Here is a 23,747-nt window from a genome sequence, read left to right as displayed (position 1 = left end):
GCACAATTAAATAACCTGCACTGCGGTCACTGGTCACCACGAAAGGCAGAGAACCACCAGATCAACTTGTGACCAACACACTGCCGACCACCATGGAGCATGTTGACGTGAACGAAGGAGCACTCGACAATAGTGATGGCTTCTCATGGCTTCTCAAACTGCTGATTAATGTCCTCTCTGCAGGACATAGAGACGTGTCAGCTGTCAGGGATTGAACCGCTTAAACCAAAGTTACTTTAAAGGAATAGTTAAAAATGTTATAAAGAAAACAAAGTGTGTCTTTGAAGTGGACTTGTGTGCTTCAACTGTCTCTTTGTTTTTAATAAAACGTTGATAGTTTGGACTCTGACTGTTTGTGTCGCAGGGCGGAGAAAGCAGAAGGCAACCTGAGAGACAAAGCGCAGGGCAAAGCTCACACCTGTTGAACTCTTCCTGACGTCACCTGTCCATCAACTCATAACTATTTATTGTCTGCTGCTTCTTCTCGTTGAAAACACGTTCAAGCTAAATAACTGTGATTTGCATCAAGTTATAATTGTGCCACTTTCAACCCTCAAGTTGTTGCGTTGCCGGTCTGGAATCCCACAATGCATTGCGGTCCCCTGGTGTCCAATGAAAACACTCCGTCAAACGTTGCGCTGCATTCTTTGGGTCTGTGTTTCTGTCTTATGGACTTTGTGGAAATGAAGAGAAAATAGTCAATTGTTTAAATTTTTGCAGCTTGTTTTATGTTTTTAATTGTATGGCTTGTGCTGGTTGTTAATTTTTCATTCACGAGAACATTCACACACCCTGACACACACTCGCACACATGAGATCATTCACACACTCACTTACACCCTCACTCACACACACTCAAACAAGATCATTCATTCACACACACACGCTCAAACACTCAAACACACTCACACATTCACAGATTCACACACTATCACACACACACACACAAGATAATTCACACTCACACGCTCACTCACACACACTCACACAAGATCATTCAATCACACACACACAGGGCTGGATAGGCCATCTGGCATACCGGGCAAATGCCCGCTGGGCCGCGGTAGTTTTGGGCCGAGCCGGCCGGCCGGTCCAAAAAAGAAATTAAAATATTTTTTTTTTTTTGTGGACCGCCGCGAAATATCATGCCCGCCGAAAGCTACCATCGAATGGCCCATAAATCGGGGACAGCGGCCCATTGGTCCATTTTATATACAGACACAGGGCTGGCCCAATCAACAGAGAGAGAGGTTGGGGGGTTTCGACGAGACCTCTGTCTGACTTTCGGTGCTGCTGAACCTGGATACTTGAGAGATGGAGGGGAAAAAAAGCACACAAAAACGGAAGGGAGGCTGGGAAAAATTATCGAGAAAAGAAAAAGAGACTCGAGGCAGATGCTGCCAAATGTGTCAACATTAGGGACATGTTTGCTGCTGCTGCTCCACAAGTTTAATGTTAACGTTACCACAGCAACAGGTTGAAGAGGAGGCTGGCAGAGAGGAGCAGGAGCAGCAGGGTACAGATACAGAGGAAGCAGGGCCGAGTCAGCCTCTAACTTTAGTTGATCCGTAAGGAAAATATAGCTACAGACTATAGCTACAGCTGGCTGACGTTACTACACAGCTAGCTTAGGCGTGCACACTTGGCGGTTTTAAAATGAAAACTCCGGCGGAGCGCTTTTCAGGTAGAAAAGACGCTGGCAACATTTGTTACAAAAAGCAGCCGAGAGCGTCTTTTGTTGTCATAACAATGTTACTACAACATTTTCGCGATAGTACAAAACGTTAAACAGGTGAATAAGCGAACTACCCAAGACAACAACACTGTCAACATGTTTGAATTCATGCACATATGAATAATCAGTTGATGTGTTTGTCGTAATGCACTTGATGACAATATAATTAGCTAGCTAGCCAACCACACAAGCTAGCCAACCTACTTGCTACGCTAGCTACCTTTTAGCTTTTCAGCCGGACAGGTCTTGCTTGTGATTGGTCAGCTGTCAAAAAGTGCTTGACGTGGCGTGGGCGTTTTTTTTCTCTGAGAAGTTTACTTTTTTCCAACTGGAAAAGCCGCTCTGGGCTGCAGAAAAAACGCTACCGATGGTGGAGAAAAAGGCTCAGCACGGTCTACTCCATAGGATTATAGTAAAACGGACGCTGGCAGCTTAAAAATACCCATAGTGTGCACACACTGTTGTTGGGTGTCACATTTTCATATATGTTGAATGTTGTTTGTTTTAATGTGCGGAACTCAGGAAGAATAGCTGTCACCAAGATGGCAAATAAGTTAATGGGGATCCAATTCAACAAATAATCATCTTAGAGGGCTTATAAAGATGTCGATGTGTGATGCATGATGACTCCAGTGATGTCATTCAGTGACCTACAGTATGGCAACAAGAACAAAAAAGCTGCATTATTATTATTATTATTATTATTGCAAAACTAACAAACATACAAAGAGAATAGAACATGTATAGCCTACAAAGAGCCAATGTATACAGACAGCCACTATGTCAAATACAGTAGTACAAAGTAGGAGCAGATACTTATAGTTTTAATAGCTTTCTTATTGTTTTGGACCTTGTTAAGTTAAAGTTAGGCCTACTTGTAATCATCTCTCCTTGACTCTGTATGTCCAGGCAAGTCAAGCTGCAGTTGGAGTGGAGGCTAGAGGCGGAGCAGTGGAGGATGAAAACAATGAGGAAGAACAGGGTGTAGATTACTTTGCCCGTCCTGACCCTTCATTGAGGCAGGCTTTTTTAAACTACCATCCCAAACAAGAGGCTAAAAGCCCTGTTGTGAGGAAGGTGTTCACCAGAGATGGAAGTTGCAGGAAGTGGCTGACATACAGTGAGGGACGTCACAGTTTGTTTTGTTTTGTATGTCTGGCCTTCAGCAAGCCAACTGACCATAGCATTTTCACAAGTGGAATGTCCGATTGGCGCCATGTCCACCAGAGAATCGAAGAGCACAAAAAAAGCTCTGCACACAGAAATTGTGCAGAAGCTTATTTTCTAAATTGCTCAAAAGCAGACATTGAGCAACTGCTTGGGGGGCAACAGATGACAGCACACAGGGATCAAGAAGTCAAGAAAAGGCGTCAGGTTTTGGAACGGGTAGTTGAAGTTGTCAAAGTTATAGGGAAGAGAGGCCTAAGCTACAGGCAGATGGATAATGAGGCTGCATATACCCTGTGTGATGAGAGCATTGATCATGGCAATTTTTTAGAAATGATCATTTTACTGGGGAAATATGATGTGTGCTTGAAAGAGCATCTCAGCAATGTGGTGGAGAAGAGCAAAAAATTGCACACATCAACAGGAGGATCAAGAGGCAGAGGTTCCCTCATCACTCTGCTATCTAAAACTACCATCAACTCAGTGATTGATGCAATCCGAACCTGATACAAGAAAACATCTCCGCTGACATCCAGAAAGCTGGAATGTTTTCCGTCCAGCTGGATACAACGCAGGACGATCAACGCAAGACCAGTGCTCAGTGGTTTTGAGTGCGTGACTGATGTAGTCCACGAGAGGCTCGTTGCTGTGGTCCAGTGCAGTGCATCCACTGGACAGGCCTTTGTCCAGCTACTAACAGAGGTCCTTCAGCACTTAAAACTTGATGCAAGCATGTGCATCGGAAATGCCACAGATGGAGCATCCAACATGCAGGGGCAGTACAAGGGCTTCTCAGCACTGTTGGCAACACAGTCTCCCACACATGTCCATGTATGGTGCTATGCACACGTCCTGAATCTGGTGCTGGCAGACACTACTCAAATCGTCATTGAGTGGATCACTCTTTGGTCTCCTCAATGACACAGCAGTGTTCCTAAGGGAGTCGTACCAGAGAATGAACCTGTGGGAGAAGGAGAGCCAGGACAAGAGGCACAGGCGCATTGCTCCAATAGGAGCGACACGCTGGTGGGCCAAGCACGAGGCCCTCAAGAAAGTGTATGGATCATTTGGAAAGCCTCAAGACAGTCTGTACGTTGATGTGCTGTTCACTCTCACAGCCATACAGGAGCAGAAGACTGCGAAAAGCAACATACGCACCAAAGCCAGAGGGTACAAGGAGGGCCTACTCAGGTATGAGACCATCCTGACGGCTCAAATATTCCTGAGGATATTTGAGCAGACATCTCCCCTGTCGAAGTACCTGCAGACGGAAGGGATGGACATCCTCTCTGCCCACAGAATGGTCATGTCCACACAAGAGGCCCTCAAACAGATAGCGAGGGATTTCCACACTGTCAAGGATGCTGCTGACAGCTTTGTGAAGTGGGCCACTGACAAAATTGAGGAGCAGGATGAGGAGACAGACCTGGAAGTGGAGGCTGCACTGCCACAGAAAAGAATCAAGAAAAAGAAAGCCATGCCAGGAGAAATGGCTCAGGATGAGCCAAGGGAGGATGCTGACAGAGTCTATGAGGTCACCGTCCACAACCAGATTGTTGACACAGCTATTGAGGCCATCCACAGAAGATTCCTGACCCATGGCAATCTTTATGCAGACTTGTCCTGTGATCCTGGAAATTCCATCTCATCCGAACTAGCCCTCTCCCTGAATCTACTCTTGAAGACCTCAGCAAATGCCTGGTTAGATTTGAGAGCATGGCAACGGTTGACAACCTGCAGTCGGAGCTGAAAAGCTTAGCAAGCCAGTGGGACAAGCTGAAAACATCACCACTAGAAGAATATGTGACCAGGACAGTGGAAGAGGGACCCGATGGAGGAAAGGAAGAGGACATGGAGATCATCACCAAAAGCTGTGCCTTCTGCAAAGAGTGCCCACTGTGCTGCTACCAAATTCTGCAGAGATTCAACATGCTCACAGATGCATATCCCCTGCTTGGACTTGCATACAAGTTTTGCTGTTTCAGTCACCTGTCAGGTGGCCTGTGAGCGATCATTCTCAACACTGAAGTACATAAAAAGCAGACTGAGGAGCAGCCTGTCTTCCAGCAAACTGGAAGCCTTCATGTTGATGGCCACTGAGAAAGATGTCCTTGTGGCTTTGGACACAGACACTGTCATTGACAAAGTGGCAGAGAAGAGTGAGCTAATGAGGAAACTGCTGTTGTACTAACTAAGGTGAGAGAATATTCTAATACAAATTAGAATTATTCATAATAATTTAGCAGTTTATTAGACTGAAAATAATTTGATAATATGACTCATTGTTATCCCCAGTTCCCCACCTCTCTAAGAATGCCCTGTATGGTTCATTGTCCATTGTTGATGAGAGTATATGCAGAGGGCCTTGCAGCCTTTTCCACTAAGTGAGTATACAGTACAGTAGCTGTCCGTTTCTTTTTTCATTTTCTGGAAGATGCTCTGATCATCTGAATCTGTCACATGATAATGTACAATTTACAATTTTGCATTAATCATCTGTTTCTCTCACCCTCTCTCTTTCCCTCTCTCCATCAGGAGACGGCATTATTGTTAGTTTGTTGAAGTGACTGTTTTCCAGATATGCTGCTATCTCTTGTTCTACGGAAAGGAAAAGGTACTTATAATGATGCAATTATTAATAGTACTACTACTAAATTATCATGTCTCAGCCTCACCCTTGTCTCTGTCTCTGTTTCTCTCTCTCTCTCTCTCTCTCTCTCAAAGGCTGCCGTCATTTGTTTGAAGAGAAGAAATTTCACTGGAGTGGACTTCACACTTTCTTTTTTGTTTAGCAGTGAGTTTACAGTATGCTGTATTTATTACTAGTACTAAATTATTTGAATTTATTATTTAATATAATAAAACATTTGAAATTATTCTTTGACTTCTGGTGCTTTTTATTTGATAACATTTTACTTCTACTGTACTTGAGTCAAGTATGGAGATTGTGTACCCCATGGCCACCACCGCCAGTCAAGAGTGAGTGAGTACACTGGTCTATTTGCACTGGTACCATTGCTTACTGCATGTAGTCATCTTTGTAGTGGTTTGGGGGAATACTGTATATATGACTGTACAGCACGGTATATAAGACGAGTATATAAGGCGAGTATTTTTGTGCTGGTGGGTGTGGTCCGACCGATTGGGGTGGGCCTGTCTGGGCCAAAAATGCCAGGGCCTAATTGTTGTCCCAGTCCAGCCCTGCACACACATCCTCTCACACTCAAACACACTCATACATTCACACACTATCCTTCATTCATTCACACACACACACAAGATCATTCACACTCACATGCTCACTCACACACACTCACACTCTCACACAATATCATTCATTCATTCACACACTCACACACGATCACTCATTAATTCACACACCTTCACGCTCATATCTGTATTAATTCACGTGTCATTTACCCGATCGCTGATCATCTACAGAGCATCTACCGCTCGGACTCGATTCGCTGTAGTTTGTCCCTCCGCGCTTTCCGTCCCGCCAGTTGACAGCTAGGAGCAGAGTACGAACTCCATGTATTAATCTCGCAGATTTAACTCTGGTGTTTTGTCGTCATAATGCACAGATTAAAAGTCATTTCGGGCCACTTGTCGTCCTCCGGTTCCCCGAGGTACACGCGGGATGTACGGCGGACGGAGTGCGGCTCGGCGCGGGGCAGCAGCCCGCAGGACGTGGTGGTGGTTCACGGACCGAGGACCGCCATCGGGAAAGCGAAGAGAGGGGCGTTCAAGGTAACTGGGACTAACGAGTACTCATGAGCTCAGAAAACATGTGTAACTTTATTGCTGCTAGTTGTACGACATGAAGATGAGAATACTTCCTGTACTTTAACTACATGAAGTTACGAATACTTCATGTACTTTAACTACATGAAGTTACGAATACTTCATGTACTTTAACTACATAAATCTGAAAATAATTATTGTACTTAACTACATGAAGCTGAGAATACTTATTGTACTTTAAAAGCTGAGAATACTTATTGTACTTTAACTCCATGAAGCTACGAATACTCCCTGTACTGTAACTCCTCCCCTGACCTCTGACCTCTGACCTTTGGGGTTAACGAGCCCTGCTGCTTGTCTGCAGGACACGACGCCTGACGAGCTGCTGAGCGCCGTGATGCGCGCGGTGCTCGCGGACGTTGGCCTTCCTCCCGACCGGCTGGGAGACGTTTGTGTCGGTGGGAAACCGAAATACTATTTTAATATTTGACGTCTTGTTAATTCTTAATAAAACTGCTCTGCGTTGTGGATTTGAAAGTAACAAAGTACATTTACTCCAGTACTCGGTTCTGTTCTGAGGTACAACTGGAGTGTTTTCATTTCATGCTAATGTTATGTACTTGTGTGTACTCTTGTGTACTTGTATGTACTTGCTTGTACTCTTGTGTACTTGCTTGTCCTTGCATGTACTCTTGATTACTTGTGTGTACTCTTGTATACTTGTGTGTACTTGCATGTACTCTTGTTTACTTGTGTGTACTCTTGTGTACTTGTGTGTACTCTTGTTTACTTGCATGTACTCTTGTGTACTTGCTTGTACTTGCATGTACTCTTGTTTACTTGTGTGTACTCTTGTGTACTCTTGTTTACTTGTGTGTACTCTTGTTTACTTGTGTGTACTCTTGTGTACTTGCGTGTACTCTTGTGTACTTGCGTGTACTTGCTTGTCCTTGCATGTACTCTTGTTTACTTGTGTGTACTTTTGTTTACTCTTGTTTACTTGTGTGTACTTGCATGTACTCTTGTTTACTTGTGTGTACTTGCATGTACTCTTGTGTACTTGCATGTACTCTTGTGTACTTGTGTGTACTCTTGTGTACTTGCGTGTACTCTTGTGTACTTGTGTGTGTACTTGTGTACTCTTGTTTACTTGCATGTACTCTTGTGTACTTGCTTGTACTTGCATGTACTCGTTTACTTGTGTGTGTACTTGCGTGTACTCTAGTGTACTTGCGTGTACTTTTGTGTACTCTTGTTTACTTGCATGTACTCTTGTGTACTTGCGTGTACTTGCATGTACTCTTGTTTACTTGTGTGTACTCTTGTTTACTTGCATGTACTCTTGTGTACTTGCTTGTACTTGCATGTACTCTTGTTTACTTGTGTGTACTCTTGTTTACTTGCATGTACTCTTGTGTACTTGCGTGTACTTGCATGTACTTGTGTGTACTTGCGTGTACTTGCATGTACTTGTGTGTACTTGCATGTACTCTTGTTTACTTGCATGTACTCTTGTTTACTTGTGTGTGTACTTTTGTGTACTTGCGTGTAGTCTTGTGTACTTGCGTGTACTCTTGTGTACTTGTTATTGCTGGTGTGTTTTTTATATTTTGGTTGTGTATTGCTGTCTGCAGGTAACGTGCTGCAGCCCGGAGCCGGTGCTGTGATGGCCAGGGTGGCTCACTTCCTCAGGTCAGACTCCTCCTCTTCATCATCATCACTGATTCACACGCTCGTCCTCCTCCGTCCCGCCGCGGCGTGTCTCACAGCTCTGTCTTCGTTTCAGCGGGTTTCCGGACACGGTGCCGTGTTACACCGTCAACCGGCAATGTTCCTCCGGCCTGCAGGCTGTGTTCAACATCGCAGGTACAAGCTCTCACATCACAGATATATATATATATATATCATTTATTTATTGTATATATATTATTTATTATATATATACAGTATATATTTATATATATATATATTATTCATGTATTTGAATTTATATATGTGTGTATATATATATTTGAACCGCTTAAACCAAAGTTACTGTAAAGGAACAGTTACAAACTTTATAAAGAAAACAAAGTGTGTCTTTTAAGTGGACTTGTGTGCTTCAACTGTCTCTTTGTTTTTAATAAAACGTTGATAGTTTGCACGAGCGTTGGCGTGCACGTCAGAGTGAGCTGAGCCCGCGTCGTCGCCGCCGTGTGGCTCTTCTCGGTGTCCGAATTCAAAGCGCGTTTCTCGGGTGTTCCCTCCAGACTCGACCGGTACCGGCAGCGGCGGCAGGTGAGTCCGGGACCCGGAGCTGCCATGACCCGGCCGGCAGTCTGACTGGAAGATAATGGCTGCAGAGCTGTTTCCCACCAAGAAGCTGGTCACCTCCGCCTCAGCGAGCAGCAGCACCTCCTCTTCCTCCTCCTCCTCCTCCTCCATCCAGCAGCACCAGCAGCAGAACCTCACGAACAACAACACGAGCACCGCGGCGCAGGGCGGCAGCAGCTGGCAGGGCCTGTTCCCCACCATCCGGGAGAGGTGGGTCTGAAGCCGGAAGCGAGGATTACATATGCAGAGCATCACTTTGAGTTCATTTCATGAGTTGTGGATATTCCATCTTTTTATTAACATTTTTTAACTGAAAATACTTTTTTCCTCCTTGATAAAACACAATAATGCAACTTTTACTTCCGCGTTTGAAATAATTAATATATTTTTTAAAGAAAGACGCTCAAAATATAAGCCGGCGATAGCTCTCAATACGCAACATTTTCAACAGTTTTCATGTTTATACTAGGGCTGTGAAACGAGAAAAAATTTTAATCAGGTTAATCACAGGTTTCTGTGGATTAATCATGATTAATCCCATATATACATTCAGGGTTTTTCCTGGGTCAAAATGGGTCTTCGGTGCTCCCAAATTTTTTTTTGTTGAGTGAGTGATCAGCAGCTGGCCGCTCGGTCCATTCGCGCACCTCAGAGTTGCGTATTGATCAGACAAGAAGACACGCTTATCAACTCCAGTGTCTCCCCTACTATTATAACAGGGGGGAATCTCCACCCGTCACCCTGTAATTTTCGTCTCTTCCCCCCCCGCAAACAATTCTCGGCGGAGAAGAATGTATATTTACGTTTGACTCGAACCGCTGAACACTGGACAACATCCCGACTTTAGACGGTTACAACCTGATGAACTCGTCACCTTTGATAATCCCGCCCTGTGTGTGAGTCCGAGGTGATCTGGTGTCGTTGCTCTGCTCCGTCAGTACGTCCTGGCCGTCGGCAGCTCCGTGTTCCACGCCATGTTTTATGGCGAGCTGGCGGAGGATCAGGAGGAGATCCGGATCCCCGACGTGGAGCCGCCCTCGTTCCTGGCCATGCTGAAGTAGGTCCGCCCTCTGGGTCAGTCGGTGTGCGTCCTCCTCCGTTGTGTCGAGTAACGCCCCCCCCCTCAGGTACATCTACAGCGCCGAGATCGAGCTGAAGCGCCAGGGCGTGTCCGTGGCCCAGCGGGTCATCGAGTACTTCTCGGACGGCTCCAGCAGCACCTTCGCGGTGTCGTTCGACTACCCGGTGCAGATCGAGCCCGACACCTTCTACACCGCCAGCGCGGTGCTGGACGGCAACGAGCTGAGCTACTTCGGCCAGGAGGGCGTGACGGAGGTGCAGTGCGGCAAGGTGACCTTCCAGTTCCAGTGCTCCTCGGACAGCACCAACGGCACCGGGGTGCAGGGGGGCCAGATCCCCGAGCTGGTCTTCTACGCCTGAGCGGGGGGGGCTTTTATTTTGAAGGGGCGAAGACGATTCTCCGAGGAGGGAGGGACTCGCGACTTTGCCCCGCTGAGCCTCTGGAGACGGTTTGATGGGAGCGTGAAGAAGTCTGGAAGCTCCCCTTTCCTTCCCGCCTGTTTGTGTGTTTTGTTTGTTGTTGAGTCGGGGGTCAACAACACGTGGTGATGATGAGACGCCGGCAGGGGGCTCCCGTGTCTCGGCTAAAGCCGTGTGTCAGATACCCGAGAACTCAAAGTGAAAATGTCATATTGGAACAAAGCATTCCTGACCGAAGACGCCCAGAGAAGGAAGGGAGAGTCACGTGTAACTGCACATTTATTCATGGTGTGATGGTACATTATTATCATAATCCCACACACACACACACACACACACACACCAATCTCTGCATTGCTTTGTGCTGATTGGCTGACCTCGTGTGAGGAGGCGGGGTCTGAATCTGTCACTGTCTGTCCTTTTGTCACGCTCAATGTTCCTCATGATTAATCTGTTTACTTTGTTGATATTATTATTATTCTTAATCCCAGAGGTCAGAGCGTGTTCAAACGGTTCGTACGGGAGTTGAAGAAGACGAGTCTCTTCCTCACTTTCCTGCTTGACCCCGACGACGTTTAAAAAACACTTCTCGGTGTTTTCCGATGCGCGGCGCGGGGCAGGTTGTTCTGGCTCCGTCAGTTTCACGTTAAAAACGTTTAAATGTCGCTCATCTGACTTTTTCTCTCACGACGATCCGACTTTGAAAACGTTCCCGAGACGTCAACTTAAAAAAAACAGACGCAAAACGAAGCACCTGCTTCTGTTTTCACCTGTGCAGGTGTTTACTGTTGTTGTTGTTGTTGTTCCTCCGTGACACTCGGAGCATCACCGTAAAGACCCCGTGGGGCGACGTCTACCTGAGCAGACGACAACGCGCCATGTTGAGAGCCGCGCGGAGGCAACGGACGAGCTCTGAATTCCGGATTATAAAACGAATAAATAACCTTTTTTTAAATATATTTGTAACACGAGAGCTTAATCCCACTCCCGACTTCTTCCGTCTTTTGTCTGAAGGATTTCATTCATAACTCTACACTTTATTATTTTTATTTTTTAATGTGTATTTAAAGAATGGTCAAGGATTCCTGTGCTTTTATTGTGAAAGACGTGACCTGGTGCTTGTACCACATCCTTGTTCTTGTCTCCTCCATGTTGCAGACGTGTAAATAGTTCTGTGATCTCTTCTTCTCTTTCAAAGTGGAGGGGAAGAATTAAATAAACAGTTTTTATATGATTCTATATTGAAGAAGCATATTTTTGGATGTCTCCGTTTCCTGATCCAGGATTGAGTCGGTGATTATTGAGGATGACGTTTGGAAATTAAAGGTTGAGTTTTATACAGTATTTAAAATACTATTTAATATTAATAATTGTTTGATATTCATATTAATCAGAAAATCAAATGTACCTATAAAAAAGCATACATTTACATTTTATTAATAAGCCCGATGTATTCATCCAGATTTAAAACTCCATTCACACATTAACAACCATATTTAACAATACATACAAGAAGTCAGACAACCACGTTTTACTTGAACTTTTTATTGGTGTTTGGCAAGTTTGATGATTGTAAAAACTTTGCAGTTGAACATTTTACAAAGTTCAGTCAAACTAAGTTTTCCCGAGGCCGATGTCACACGTCATCCGGCCAATCGCTGCTCGCCACGGGTCACTGTCGGGCGTGGCCTTCGCGTTTCAGGCCAAACAACGTGAACAAAAAGTTAAGAATCAGGTCAAGACATTCAACAATTCAAGTTTCTGCATCGCCTGGAATCCCACAATGCTTTGCGATAACAACTTTATTTTGCAGTTTTAACTCAACAATCCTATATTTACAGATGTCTTGGACTCGAGTCATCTCACCAGTTTTCACAAAACAAAATAAAAAGTCCAAAGTGACGAGTCATCAATTAAACCCCTTTTTAAATGAAGTTTTAAACTCCGTTGACATCTTTTCTCCTTTGTTTAACTTGTTATGTTCAGTATCACAAGGAGACAAACTTTATTCTGGAGACACTATAAACATGTAATATGTATTACTCCTAAATGAATCCTGAGGACTCTGAATGAATATGTTGTCTGCAGCTGCCCATCAGATAGAAAAACAAATACAAAAGAATAAAGATATTTTTGTTGTATTTCTATTTAGTTTCTGCTGGAAACCCTGACAGATCATTCCAGACAGACAGCCGACAACCTCTCAGAGAAAAGTTGATGGAGAAAACCTCGAGGGAACGAGGCTGCATGTGTACGAGTATCTGTGCATCCCTACAGTTAGAAGACGAGGTGGAGAAGATGAGGTGTAGAAGACGAGGGGGAGATGAGGTGGAGAAGATGAGGTGTAGAAGACGAGGTGGAGAAGATGAGGAGGAGGAGATGAGGTGGAGAAGATGAAGTGGAGGAGATGAAGTGGAGGAGATGAAGTGGAGGAGATGAGGTGTAGAATATGAGGAGAAGATGAGGTGGAGAAGATGAGATGTAGACCACACAGGGTTGAGTTTAAATATTTTCCCTTGAAGGACGTGAGAGAAGTGATTAGTTTACTCCAACAGGAGAGATGATCAGAGGAGCAGAGTTTATACCATCAAGATAACGACCAGGACCGAAGAATGGGAGGAGTTTCTCCTTGAAGGAGCAGCCAGTAAAGGAGTAGATGAGAGCTGCAGCTTCTACGTCATAGAAGGAGACCAGACCCTCCTCATAGTCCACAAACACCCCCACCTTCTGAGGCCCAGACTTCAGGGAGAGAAGAACTGAAGGACCAGCAAGAGCTCTGTACTCGTTTCCATTTCTCACCCGTATAGTCCAGTAACCGTTCTGAGGTCTCAGTGAGATGTCCCTTCCTGTTGGCCGACTCTCTGGTCACTCCTAAAAACCATTCAGTCTTTTGTTTAACTTGAACCTCGTAATAAAGTTTTTCTGAAGAGAACTTCTGTGTTCCTAAAACACAGGGACCGAGAGAGAACCTCTGTGGATTGTCGGGGAGACGTGGCTGCTGTACCTGAGCACGTTTCACTTGTTTCCCGTCACCAGACAGGATGAGGTAATGATGAGCTGTTTCAGGATCAAGAGTCACGTCCACTGCAAACTTCTGGACCCTCTTCATCTCAACTTCAGCAACCAGCGTCTTCATCATGTTACTGAGCGTCTCCTCCAGCTGAGACACAGCTCTCCTCACAGTCCCCTCATGTGATGCTGGAGGAACACTGACCTGAGACCAGTCCTTGGTGGGTGGTGGATGGTGGATGTTGAGGGACTGGACACTCTGGAGGAGGTGGAGGTGGTCTTCAGAGAGGAGCTTCTCCACCTCAGTGCTCCTCTTCATCAGATCAGAGATCTCCTGTTCCATCTCTCTGATGGCGTCTTCAGCCTGTTTCTTGGTGCTTCTCTGCTTCTCTTCTATCGTAGTGATGAGCTCGTTCAGTTTCCTCTCCACAGACTCCTTCAGACCAGTGAAGACCTGAACACCTTCTGCTTTCTCTCGGTCTGCATCTTCCTCACTGAGCTTCACGTTGTGTTGGACCTCCTGAATCTTCAGGCGTCTCTTCTGGATCATCTCCTGAGTTTCAGCCTCTGTCTTCTGCAGCTCCACCTTCTTTCCTTCACATTCTTGTTTCAGAGGAACAACATTGTGCATCTTGTGGTCCAACACAGTGCAGAGCATGCAGACACACGTCTGGTCGGTCCTACAGAACAGCTCCAGAGGTTTATCGTGCTTCAGACACATCCTGTCTTCCAGGTTCTCCACAGGGTCCATCAGCTGATGTCTCTTCAGGCGTGAAGCTGTCAGGTGAGGCTCCAGGTGAGTCTCACAGTAGGAGACCAGACACACCAGGCAGGACTTCAGGGCCTTCAGTTTGGTTCCAGTGCAGACGTCACAGGGAACTTCTCCTGGTCTGGACTCTTGTTGCTCTGAGCTGCTGCTGCTGGCTTTCTGCTGAGTCGACTGTCTGAACTGAGAAACCATCTCACGGATGAAGGTGTTGACGAGCAGCTCAGGTCTTGAGAAGAAAACCTTTTTACACAGTGGACACATGTTCTGGTTGTTGGTATTCCAGTAATCATTGATGCAGTTTTTGCAGAAGTTGTGTCCACATGGTGTTGTGACTGGATCAGTGAACACATCCAGACAGACGGAGCACAGGAACTGATCTTCAGACAGCAGAAAGTTTGCAGAAGCCATATCTACACACATTGAGGAAGAAAAGAACATTATATTAAAAATAGTTTCATTATTTGTTGAAAAGGGGGGAAAAAACGGTGTAATTATTTGTATGTCTTTGAATTAAGAAACAAGATCAAAGTCGTGCCGACAGACTCAACCTCGCTCCTCTTGCAAAGGAGCACAGAATAAGTCAAAAGTGAGTTAAAGAACAGCAGAAATAATGAAGAAATAATGAGTTTTGCACCTACTTTAGAGATGCCTTTACTGTTTATATTTCAGAAAATGTTGGGACCACTAATGATCCGTGTATTCTATAGAGTGCCATCAAAGGTTGCATAAGGAATACAGCAATCTCATGTTCTTCGCATCTGAATAAAACTAGATTAGGCCAAAAGAATGAATATGAGACTACTCTAAACATGTTGAAGAATGAATCAGCAAAATACTGTGTGCAGGTTTTTGCGTGTCTACCCGTATATATATAATATATTTTTTGTATGGTTTTTGTCTGAGTATCTTTGTATATGTACAGTGTGTTCATCTTTTCTTTTGCATACATTTCGAAAACCAATAAAAGATTTGAGCACAAAAACAAGAGGCCCAATGCAGCCAATCGGATCAAGCAAGAGGCTCAAGGCAGCCAATCAGATCAAGCAGAATCAGATCAAGCAGGAGGCGGGCTCTCCTTCCTGTTTTCGTGTGGTATGAACGGCGGGAAATTCAAAAGTAAAAGGCAAACCCCGACGAGACACTCATATTAGCGGTATAACCTCCGCTTTTATGGGGCGTTCTCCTCCTCTTCATCCCACAACACAGCAAGAGCGCGACGGCTGCTTGACTCCATTTTGTAAATGAAGTTGTATCGCCCGGCTGCGCACTCACAGGCACGTTTTACCACGGGCGTTTGAAGCGGCTGGTGTGATCGAGCCCTAAAGCTAAGGTGTTGCGTTAATCCTGGTGGTTACAGGTGTAAATATAATCAGATGTACTCACCAGTGTTTGTAAGAGACTCTGATGAAGTCACTTTGAATTGAGAGAAAAGCAGAGACTCGTCTCCGCTGCAGTGTTTCTGCCGGACCAACGTGTGGTTTCCGGGTGTGACGCAGCAGCTCTCCTCTTCAGGGTGGCTCCGCCTCTTACCTGCAGCCAGGGTTGCCAGGTCTGTGTGACAAAACCAGCCCAATGGCCAATAAAACAAGCCCAAAAAACAAGCCCAATATCAGAACTCAAAATATGCCTGTGCCAAACCATATACACTGCTTTTAAAGTCCAACAACATTGCTATCATTTCCAAATGTATTGTAATATCTACAAAGTAACAACAAATGGTTAGTATGCCAGCATTAAAAGCAGTTTTACCTAAACAGTTATTTCACCTAGGTCCTAAAATGGCCTTGTGTAATTAGATACAGTATATTATCATAAATAAAATATAGCTCTGTGAAGGTGTAGACCACAGGTCACTAACTGGCGGACCGCGTCCGGGTCCGGACCAGAGGCCGTCCCATCCGGACCCGGACCGCCAGCCAAAACAGAAGGTTATGATTTAAAACCTGACGGGGTGTTTTAATTTTTTACCCGGGCGGCGCAGCTTTTGCAGTCTTTACGGTAGTGGTTTAGCGGATGCGAAACGCACAGACCAATTGCATGCGAGTTAAGCCATCCCACGTGATACCACTCAGCCAATCAAATCTATGCATTCTCGGCGGTAAACATTACGTCTCAACAGACAGCGCTACGCAGACAGATGAGAAAGTAGAGGCAGGTTACACTTGAAAAGACGGTAGAAAGAAAAAGAAAGCGATACATGTAGAAAACAAAGGAGAGAAACGGACGACTGCGCCGGAGAAAGTTGAGAAAAAGGCGAGTGAGACAGAGAAAGGGAGAGAAACATAAGGAACAAATGTCGCTCTCCAAAAAAAGAAAAGTTGACAGCGAAAATAGAGCATTTAATCCGGAATGGACAGACTCATTTCTGTTCATACTTCCCACAGGGAGCACAAAACCAGTGTGTCTTATATGTTCAGAAACCGTGGCACTTATTAAAAGTGGCAATGTGAAACGCCATTATGAGACAAAACATAAAGGTTTTGAACAAACATACCCACTCAAATCCGAAGTGAGATCACAGAAAATAAGTGGTCTCACAGCCCAATATGAACAGTCCACCAGGATCCTGAGCCACACGTTCACTGCCCAACAACGTGCTCATGAGTGTTCCCTCAGAGTTGCTTGGATTTTGGGGCAACACAAAAAGCCATTTACTGATGGAGGGCTTGTCAAAGAATGCATGAGTGTCGTCGCTGAAACATTACTTGACGGAAAACCAAAACAAGAGCTTTGTGATAAGATAAAGCAAATACCCATGTCAGCATCATCTGCCACAAAGAAAAGTGAAATATTAACTCAGGATGTGCTAACCCAGCTAAATGAAGCCATACATAAGGCACCATGTGTAGGCTTAGCTGTGGATGAGTCCACTGACATCTGTGACAATGCTCAGCTGTTAGTGTACGTCAGGTTTTTCAACACAGACCAGAAAGCATTCTGTGAAGACCTGTTAGGTGTCACTCCCCTTCAGACCAGTACAAGAGGAGAAGATATCTACCTGGCCATTAAGGAGACGTTAACGAAGAGAGGAATAGAACCAACACAAGTGGTTTCAATAGCCACAGATGGAGCTCCTGCTATGATAGGGAGAGAGAAAGGAGCTGTAGCAAGACTGAAAGAGGACAATCCAGAGCTCATAGCTTACCATTGCATCATTCATCAATCTGTCCTCTGTGCCTCCCTGTCAGATGAGCATGCTGAAGTGATGAATACAATGATGAAAATGATCAATTTTCTCAGGGCATCCTCTTCCACCCAGCATCGCATGCTGAGGGAATTCCTCAGAGAAGTTGATGCCAATGCTGATGATCTTTTGCTGCACAATAATGTGAGATGGCTCAGCAAAGGAAGGTCTTAGCGCTTTTGGTCCATCAGGAGGAAGTAGCATCTTTTTGGCAGAGCTAACACATCAGAAAGCAACACAGTTTTCTCTCTTTTAGGAAATGATAAACAGATGGATAATGTGGCCTTTTGGTTGATATCACTGCACATCTGAATGAACTGAATTTGAGGCTACAAGGCAAGGACAATTCAATTTGTGAACTGATGACCGCTGTCCGCTCCTTTCAAAAGAAACTTGAGTTGTTCAAGGAAGACCTGCAGGAGACTGTGCACACTTCCCAGCAGTGCAGGAACAGGTTCAGGGACAGAGAGATGTCTTCTTTTGTTGACTTCATTGATAAGCTGATCGTAAACTTCAGCAACCGTTTGACAGCTTCAGCTTTGGACAGCAGCTCACCATGTTCATTCAGAACCCATTTATCATCACTGATGTCAGGGGTTCTCAAAGGAAGTCACACAGCACTTTAAATGGGTAAATCCTGGGCCTCTCCAGATGCAACTGGTTGATCTCCAAGCAGATGTGTCCCTGAAAGAGCAGTTTCTAAGAACTGACCCTTCCACTTTCTGGCTCCAAACGGTCCCTGAGACAGCTTTTCCAGGTCTGAGGAAAGTTGCCATATACATCTTGACCATGTTTGGCTCCACCTACAACTGCGAGGCAGCTTTCTCCACGATGAATATCATCAAAATAAATATCGTTCGAGGCTCACCAATGAGCACCTCCACATGTGCATGAGGATGGCCCTGACTCCATTCAAGCCCAGGTTTAAAGTCCTGGCAGGACAAGCTAGAGCTCAATTCTCACACTGAGCAAACAAGTGGGGGAGTGGGATGCAAGAGTGATGCTCTAAAACTGTTCAATTGTTAAGATGTGTTGAGATTTATTATCTGTAAAATTGTTTGAGACTGTGAAACAAATGGGAAATTTAAGCTTTTCCTCCCTTTATTTAATTTTTCTGAAGTTAAGCACTTTATTTGATTATTATTATTTATTATTACATGCACAATTTTCATTTTGTATTTATTTTATTTTAAAATGCAGCCCTATTTTTATTTAGTTCATGAGAACATTATACATATCTGCAGTCCAGTTCTATGTTACATGATAATAAATATTGTTAAAAAGTGTTTTAATCGTACTGAATTCATTTGATTTGAAAGGTATTGATTACATGCAGATGTTGATACAACTACCAGGCTATATATATCACACTAAATAGTTAGACATTATGATCTTCTGGACCTTTGCTTCAAGAAAATTTCTCTAACTGGACCTCTTAACATTTTAGTTGAATACCCCTGCTGTAAAACATGCGCTGAAGAAGGCAACGCAGAGCGGCACCGACCCACATCTAGTGTTGCTGTCTCTGAGGAACACACCGGTGACGGGACTGAATGAGTCGCCTGCACAGATGTTGATGGGAAGAGTTCTACGGAGCACACTCCCGTGTTCCAGTGCCGTGCGGACACAGTCAACCCCACAGCATCTTCACAGCAAAATACAGAACCTACAGTTCCGCCAAAAGCAACACGATGATCAACGTGCAAAGCCCCTCCCAGTGTTGACCTCAGGAGACACCGTACACATGGGAGCTGCTGTTGTCACCCGACAGCGAGATGAACCACGCTCCGACACTGTGCAGACGCCGGCAGGTCGGACGCAAAGGAGGAACCGGCGACATCTGAGGAAGATACACCCGAGTCTGTTCATAGACACGGACCGTGACGAACAGCTGGACTCAGAGATGCAACCCTCTCAAGCACCTGTGTCAGTGGCCTCACCACCACACAACCCTCCTCCTGTGACTACAGGCAGGACACCCACATGCTACACGAGGGGCGGCAGAGCGGTTAGACGCCCTGCCAGATTCAACGACTGATTTCAGGAATGTTTTATTTGCTCATTCAAATGTGTTTTTCTTGTAAAAAAAAAAACGAAAAAGAGAAAGAGAATGAGGAGTGTTTAATCTGAAATGTTTCAAGAGTGTTGAATGTTCTAAATGCTTAAATGTTTCTACAGAATGCTTAGCAGGAAAGTGGTTTGGAAATGTTTATTGAAAACATGCTTTATCAACCATTGAAGTATGCAAGTAGAAAAGACAAGTTTAATGTTGATGCCATAGCGTTCATGGTAAGCAAAGAGTTAACTGTTGAGGTAACTGATATGTATGCCACTTCTCAGTCGGAAAAGAGGGATGTGGTATATTGGATCGAGCATATTCGACTGTCACCACTACAGAGTTCGGTGATCGTTTGTTCATGCCTGGCAGTTGTGTGTGTTTAACCCGGGAGTAAAAGATCTAACTTGTGCTGCATCCTCGTCTCCGTGCATTTGTATCGAACAGTGATTTAGATAACCCACGAATAGTATACAACTATAACAGTGACTTTATACATAGAGCATAAAGACACAACACCTGTGACCAATCATGCTTTAGACAGAGGTTCGGACCGACCAGCTCATTTGAATATACGGACACGTAAATGTCACACATAAATAAATGAAGAAATACAGAAATGTAGAAATATATTTATTTAATGATGTCCTGTTGATTTATAACTTATATTTATTCATTCCTGTATATATTTATTTATGTATACAGTTATTTGAGCATTTATTTATTTATTCCTTTATTTATTCATGCATTTATTTATTTATTTATTTATACTTAAGTCATTTTGAGTCCTCCATAATATTTGTGCCACTTTCAACCCTCAAGTTGTTGCGTTGCCGGTCTGGAATCCCACAATGCATTGAGGTCCCCTGGTGTCCAATGAAAACACTCCGTCAAACGTTGCGCTGCATTCTTTGGGTCTGTGTTTCTGTCTTATGGACTTTGTGGAAATGAAGAGAAAACACACTTGTAATTTGTGTATATATATATATAATATTTATATATATATAAAGCCTCCATTTGGACAGGTGTTGTAAATTAACATTTAGCTACAAACAATTAAATGTACGTTACACTTATGAAGCCACTGCGATGTCCATATCAAATAATCAAAGCCTAGCATGAAGACGGTGAACAGAATGAAACAGCAGTGCGGTGACTTTTTATTAAACACAGCGATTTAAGGTGGAAATGTCTTTATGGATGAGAAAGAGAACCTGAATCCACACGCTGGGGACCAATAAAAACATTAAAACAGTAAACTCAGGTTTCTGTCTGCGGTCTCAATGTTATGAGGAATACGTTGTGATGTCTCCAGAAAAAAACCTTTTGCTTTCCCCAACAGTGAGAACCCAAAACCAGCTGAACATCAGATGTGAACGGCCCTCTTGGTTCTGGGTTTCTTCTTCTTCTTCTGTCCTTTCTTCTGACTCTTTTTGTTTGGATCCACCATTTCTCCCTTGAAGGAGTTTGAGCTCTTGGTCGCCGCCTGCTGGTTTCCAGAGAACTTCTTTTTAGACTTGAAACCTTTCCAACCGCCTCCTCTCTCCTGCCCCCCCGGGCCCTTCGTGGGGCCCTTCGTGGGGCCCCTGGCGGCGTCAGTGTTATTCTTCTGCCTCTCCGCCCTCTTCACCCGGACGGGTCTGCCGTCCAGTTTGCTGCCGTCCAGTTCCAGCGCCAGCTGCACCGAGTCGGCGCTCTGCGGCGGGAAGACAAACCGGGGGACGTGAACCCTCACGGAAAACACGGCGTGGAAACAAACAGGGTTCTTACACATTTTGACCGGTGGATTTCCAGGACTTTTCACCAAATTTCCATGACCAAACTGAAATCTCGGTATAAACATAAACTATTTTTTTAATGTTGCGTATTGATTGGTACGCCGGCTTATATTTTCAGCATCTTTCTTTAAAAAATCACATTAATTATTTCAAACTCGGCGTAAATGAACACGTGATTATAACAAATTTCCAAGACTTTTCCAAAACTTTTATGATGTAAGTTTTTTCCATGAGTTTTCCAGGCCTGGAAATGACCATTTTAAAACTCCATGACTTTTCCAGGTTTTCCATGACCGTACGAACCCTGAACAAAGACGACACAGACTTTAAAAAATATGAAATGAAAAGGCGCCGCCCGGGTCGCCGTACCTCAAACAGGATGTAACCGAATCCTTTCCCCAGCCCAGAGTTCTGGTCCCGCACCAATCGCACCGCGTCCACCGGGCGACACTCCTCAAAGTGCCGCCGAAAAGCCAGCTCCTTAATCTCTAAACACACACACACACACACACACACACACACACACGGTCAACGTTGATGCAATACGCAAACGTCAGCGTTAAAGAGCAGAAGCGAGACTCACCGAACGAAAGGTTCCCCACGAAGACGGAGCGTTTGTGATCGTGCTGCAGGACACGGACAGCGTCAGCAAATAGTTTGACAGATTTGATTTTAAAACAATTACTTTCGACAGATTTTTGCGGGCGACTCACCGAGGCCCCTGAGGGCCCTCCGTCCTCTGTCCACCCGGATGTGGAAGTCCTTCTCGATCTCCATGTTCCTGTCACGGCACGAGGACAGAGCAGATTAAAAGTTAGCCGTCGGCCGTTAGCGGCGGCGACTCCAGCGTCCGTCGATTTCATTCAGGTTCCGAGTCACGGACCTCTCGAGCGCTTTGGCCACCGTGGCCTCGTCGTGGAACACCACGTAGGCGTTCAAGCTTTGAGTTTTGGGGTGAATTTTGTGCCTGGGAAGTATTGAAATAAGAAAAACAGAGTTTAACATTTGAGGAGTTAATCAAGTCTCATTTCTACCGAGCCGACCGGGACAGAAACGTACTGAATGACGGCCACTTTACGGGACATCAGGGGGTCCTCTCGGACCTGCAGGGGGAAACAAAGCAGAGCATCAGGAGCTGATGGCGAGTCCCGGTTCCCCCGGTGGACTCGGGTGGAGCTGCCGCTGAGCCGCGACGGCCGGCGCCTTGAGCTCTGAACATGTGAGCTGTGAGTGTCTGAGCGACGCGAGGCCAGACGGCTCCGGCTCCATCAGCGCGTTGTGGGATTATTTACCACAGAGCGAAAGCGGATGGACTCGATGGATCCTTCGTCTCTGAAGAGGGCCGTCAGGGTCTGAAACACAAGGGGGGGGGGGTCAGGTTCTTCCTCTGCTACGTATCATCCAACAAGCCAGGAATAAAGCTTTTTTTTTTTAAAGGCAAACACCAATGGTCTCGGATCTGATCTGAGGTCTGCTCGTTAGTCCAAACTAAATATAAGTTCATAAAGACTTCAAATTAAATGCTGTTCAAATGTAGTTGGTTATAAACTGTGATTCTTTCCTGTGGGATGAGGAGGCGGGGCCTAACAGTAAACGACTCGTTCACATATTCTAACATCATCTCTCTCTGCGGACCTTCTTGCTGCAGCTGATGGGCAGGTTGCCGACGAACACCGTCCTCTTCTCCTTCACCACCTCCTCCTCTTTGCTGGCCTTCAGCTTGTGCCTCTTCATCACCCAGTGCTCCGCACTGGTCTCCGCGTCCGGCGCCTTCCTCTTCTTCTTCTGAGCGTCGTCTTCCCTCGCTCGTCCTCGTCCGCGTTCTGTAAACTGATCTCCCTAAGAAGAGAGAGAGAGAGGACGATACATTGAAGAAGTGAGAGGGGCGGATGTTACGGGATCAAAGAGGAAAAGAAGGAATGAGGATTTATTTTTCAGGAAAAAGACTTGTTAGGTCAGAAAAATCTATAAATAACAACAACGTTATTTACAAATGCAAAAAAAAGACAGGAGGAACCAGGAGAGAGGCGGCTCTGTGGATTAACAGATCGAAAGATGTCCCTGAACGCCTCACCTGGTCTCCAGCTTCTGGTCGGCTTCCGATTTCTCCGGAAGCGGCTTTTGATTCTTCGTCTTCTTCTGACCTTTGACCTCTGCAGCTTCCTCCTGTGGCTCCTTTGCTTCTGTGCTCTTCACGACGGGCTGCCACGAAAACACAAAACCACGTGAAGGACGAGCGCGAGAGTTCTCCTTCTTGTTCTCACTGTCGTTAAACGTCAGGTTCAGACTCAATTCTCCGTCCCTGCTGCCACAAACACACGACAGCACCAGATGTCGATTCATCCGCCCCTGAAAATAGTCCCCAACAGAAGCTCTATCTACCCCCGGCAGCCCCGCCCCTGTAACTTTCTCTATAGCGCCAGATTACAACAGAAGTCATTCTAAGGTTCCTTTCCCAAAGAACGGGTCTTTGTTCTTTTATTAAACAAACT

The 23,747-nt window shown here is 45.1% G+C and overlaps 1 protein-coding gene, 1 long non-coding RNA gene and 2 pseudogenes across 7 annotated transcripts in view; 2 read left to right on the top strand and 2 right to left on the bottom strand.

The window, feature by feature from the left end:
• The window catches only part of LOC130191056 (BTB/POZ domain-containing protein 3-like), a 28,419-nt gene extending 17,903 nt beyond the window's left edge, over nt 1-10,516 (top strand). Inside the window, exons 1-6 of one of the 6 annotated variants that reach the window (XM_056410716.1) lie at nt 6,287-6,652; nt 7,011-7,104; nt 8,281-8,338; nt 8,433-8,512; nt 9,898-10,016; nt 10,087-10,516. In XM_056410716.1, the coding sequence (XP_056266691.1) occupies nt 6,479-6,652; nt 7,011-7,104; nt 8,281-8,338; nt 8,433-8,512; nt 9,898-10,016; nt 10,087-10,494 (933 nt within the window). In that variant the 5' untranslated portion in view covers nt 6,287-6,478 and the 3' untranslated portion in view covers nt 10,495-10,516. Of the gene's footprint in view, nt 1-6,286; nt 6,653-7,010; nt 7,105-8,280; nt 8,339-8,432; nt 8,513-8,673; nt 9,170-9,897; nt 10,017-10,086 lie in introns of those variants that run through there. The other 5 variants (XM_056410720.1, XM_056410722.1, XM_056410721.1 and 2 more) reach the window with 5 other exon arrangements.
• LOC130191086 (uncharacterized) lies at nt 5,173-5,780 on the top strand. The gene is made up of 3 exons (XR_008831108.1): nt 5,173-5,286; nt 5,438-5,516; nt 5,627-5,780. It is a non-coding gene; the product is annotated as an uncharacterized LOC130191086 (long non-coding RNA).
• A 2,399-nt stretch (nt 10,517-12,915) lies between the features above and the next one.
• LOC130191037 (E3 ubiquitin-protein ligase TRIM39-like) lies at nt 12,916-14,713 on the bottom strand (annotated as a pseudogene).
• A 5,911-nt stretch (nt 14,714-20,624) lies between these two features.
• LOC130191010 (RNA-binding protein 34-like) lies at nt 20,625-23,598 on the bottom strand (annotated as a pseudogene).
• Nucleotides 23,599-23,747: the final 149 nt, after the last annotated feature.

The sequence above is a fragment of the Pseudoliparis swirei genome, unplaced genomic scaffold (genome assembly GCF_029220125.1).
Source record: "Pseudoliparis swirei isolate HS2019 ecotype Mariana Trench unplaced genomic scaffold, NWPU_hadal_v1 hadal_26, whole genome shotgun sequence".
Classification (NCBI taxonomy): Eukaryota; Metazoa; Chordata; class Actinopteri; order Perciformes; family Liparidae; genus Pseudoliparis; species Pseudoliparis swirei.
This window is presented reverse-complemented; position numbering and strand designations above follow the sequence as displayed.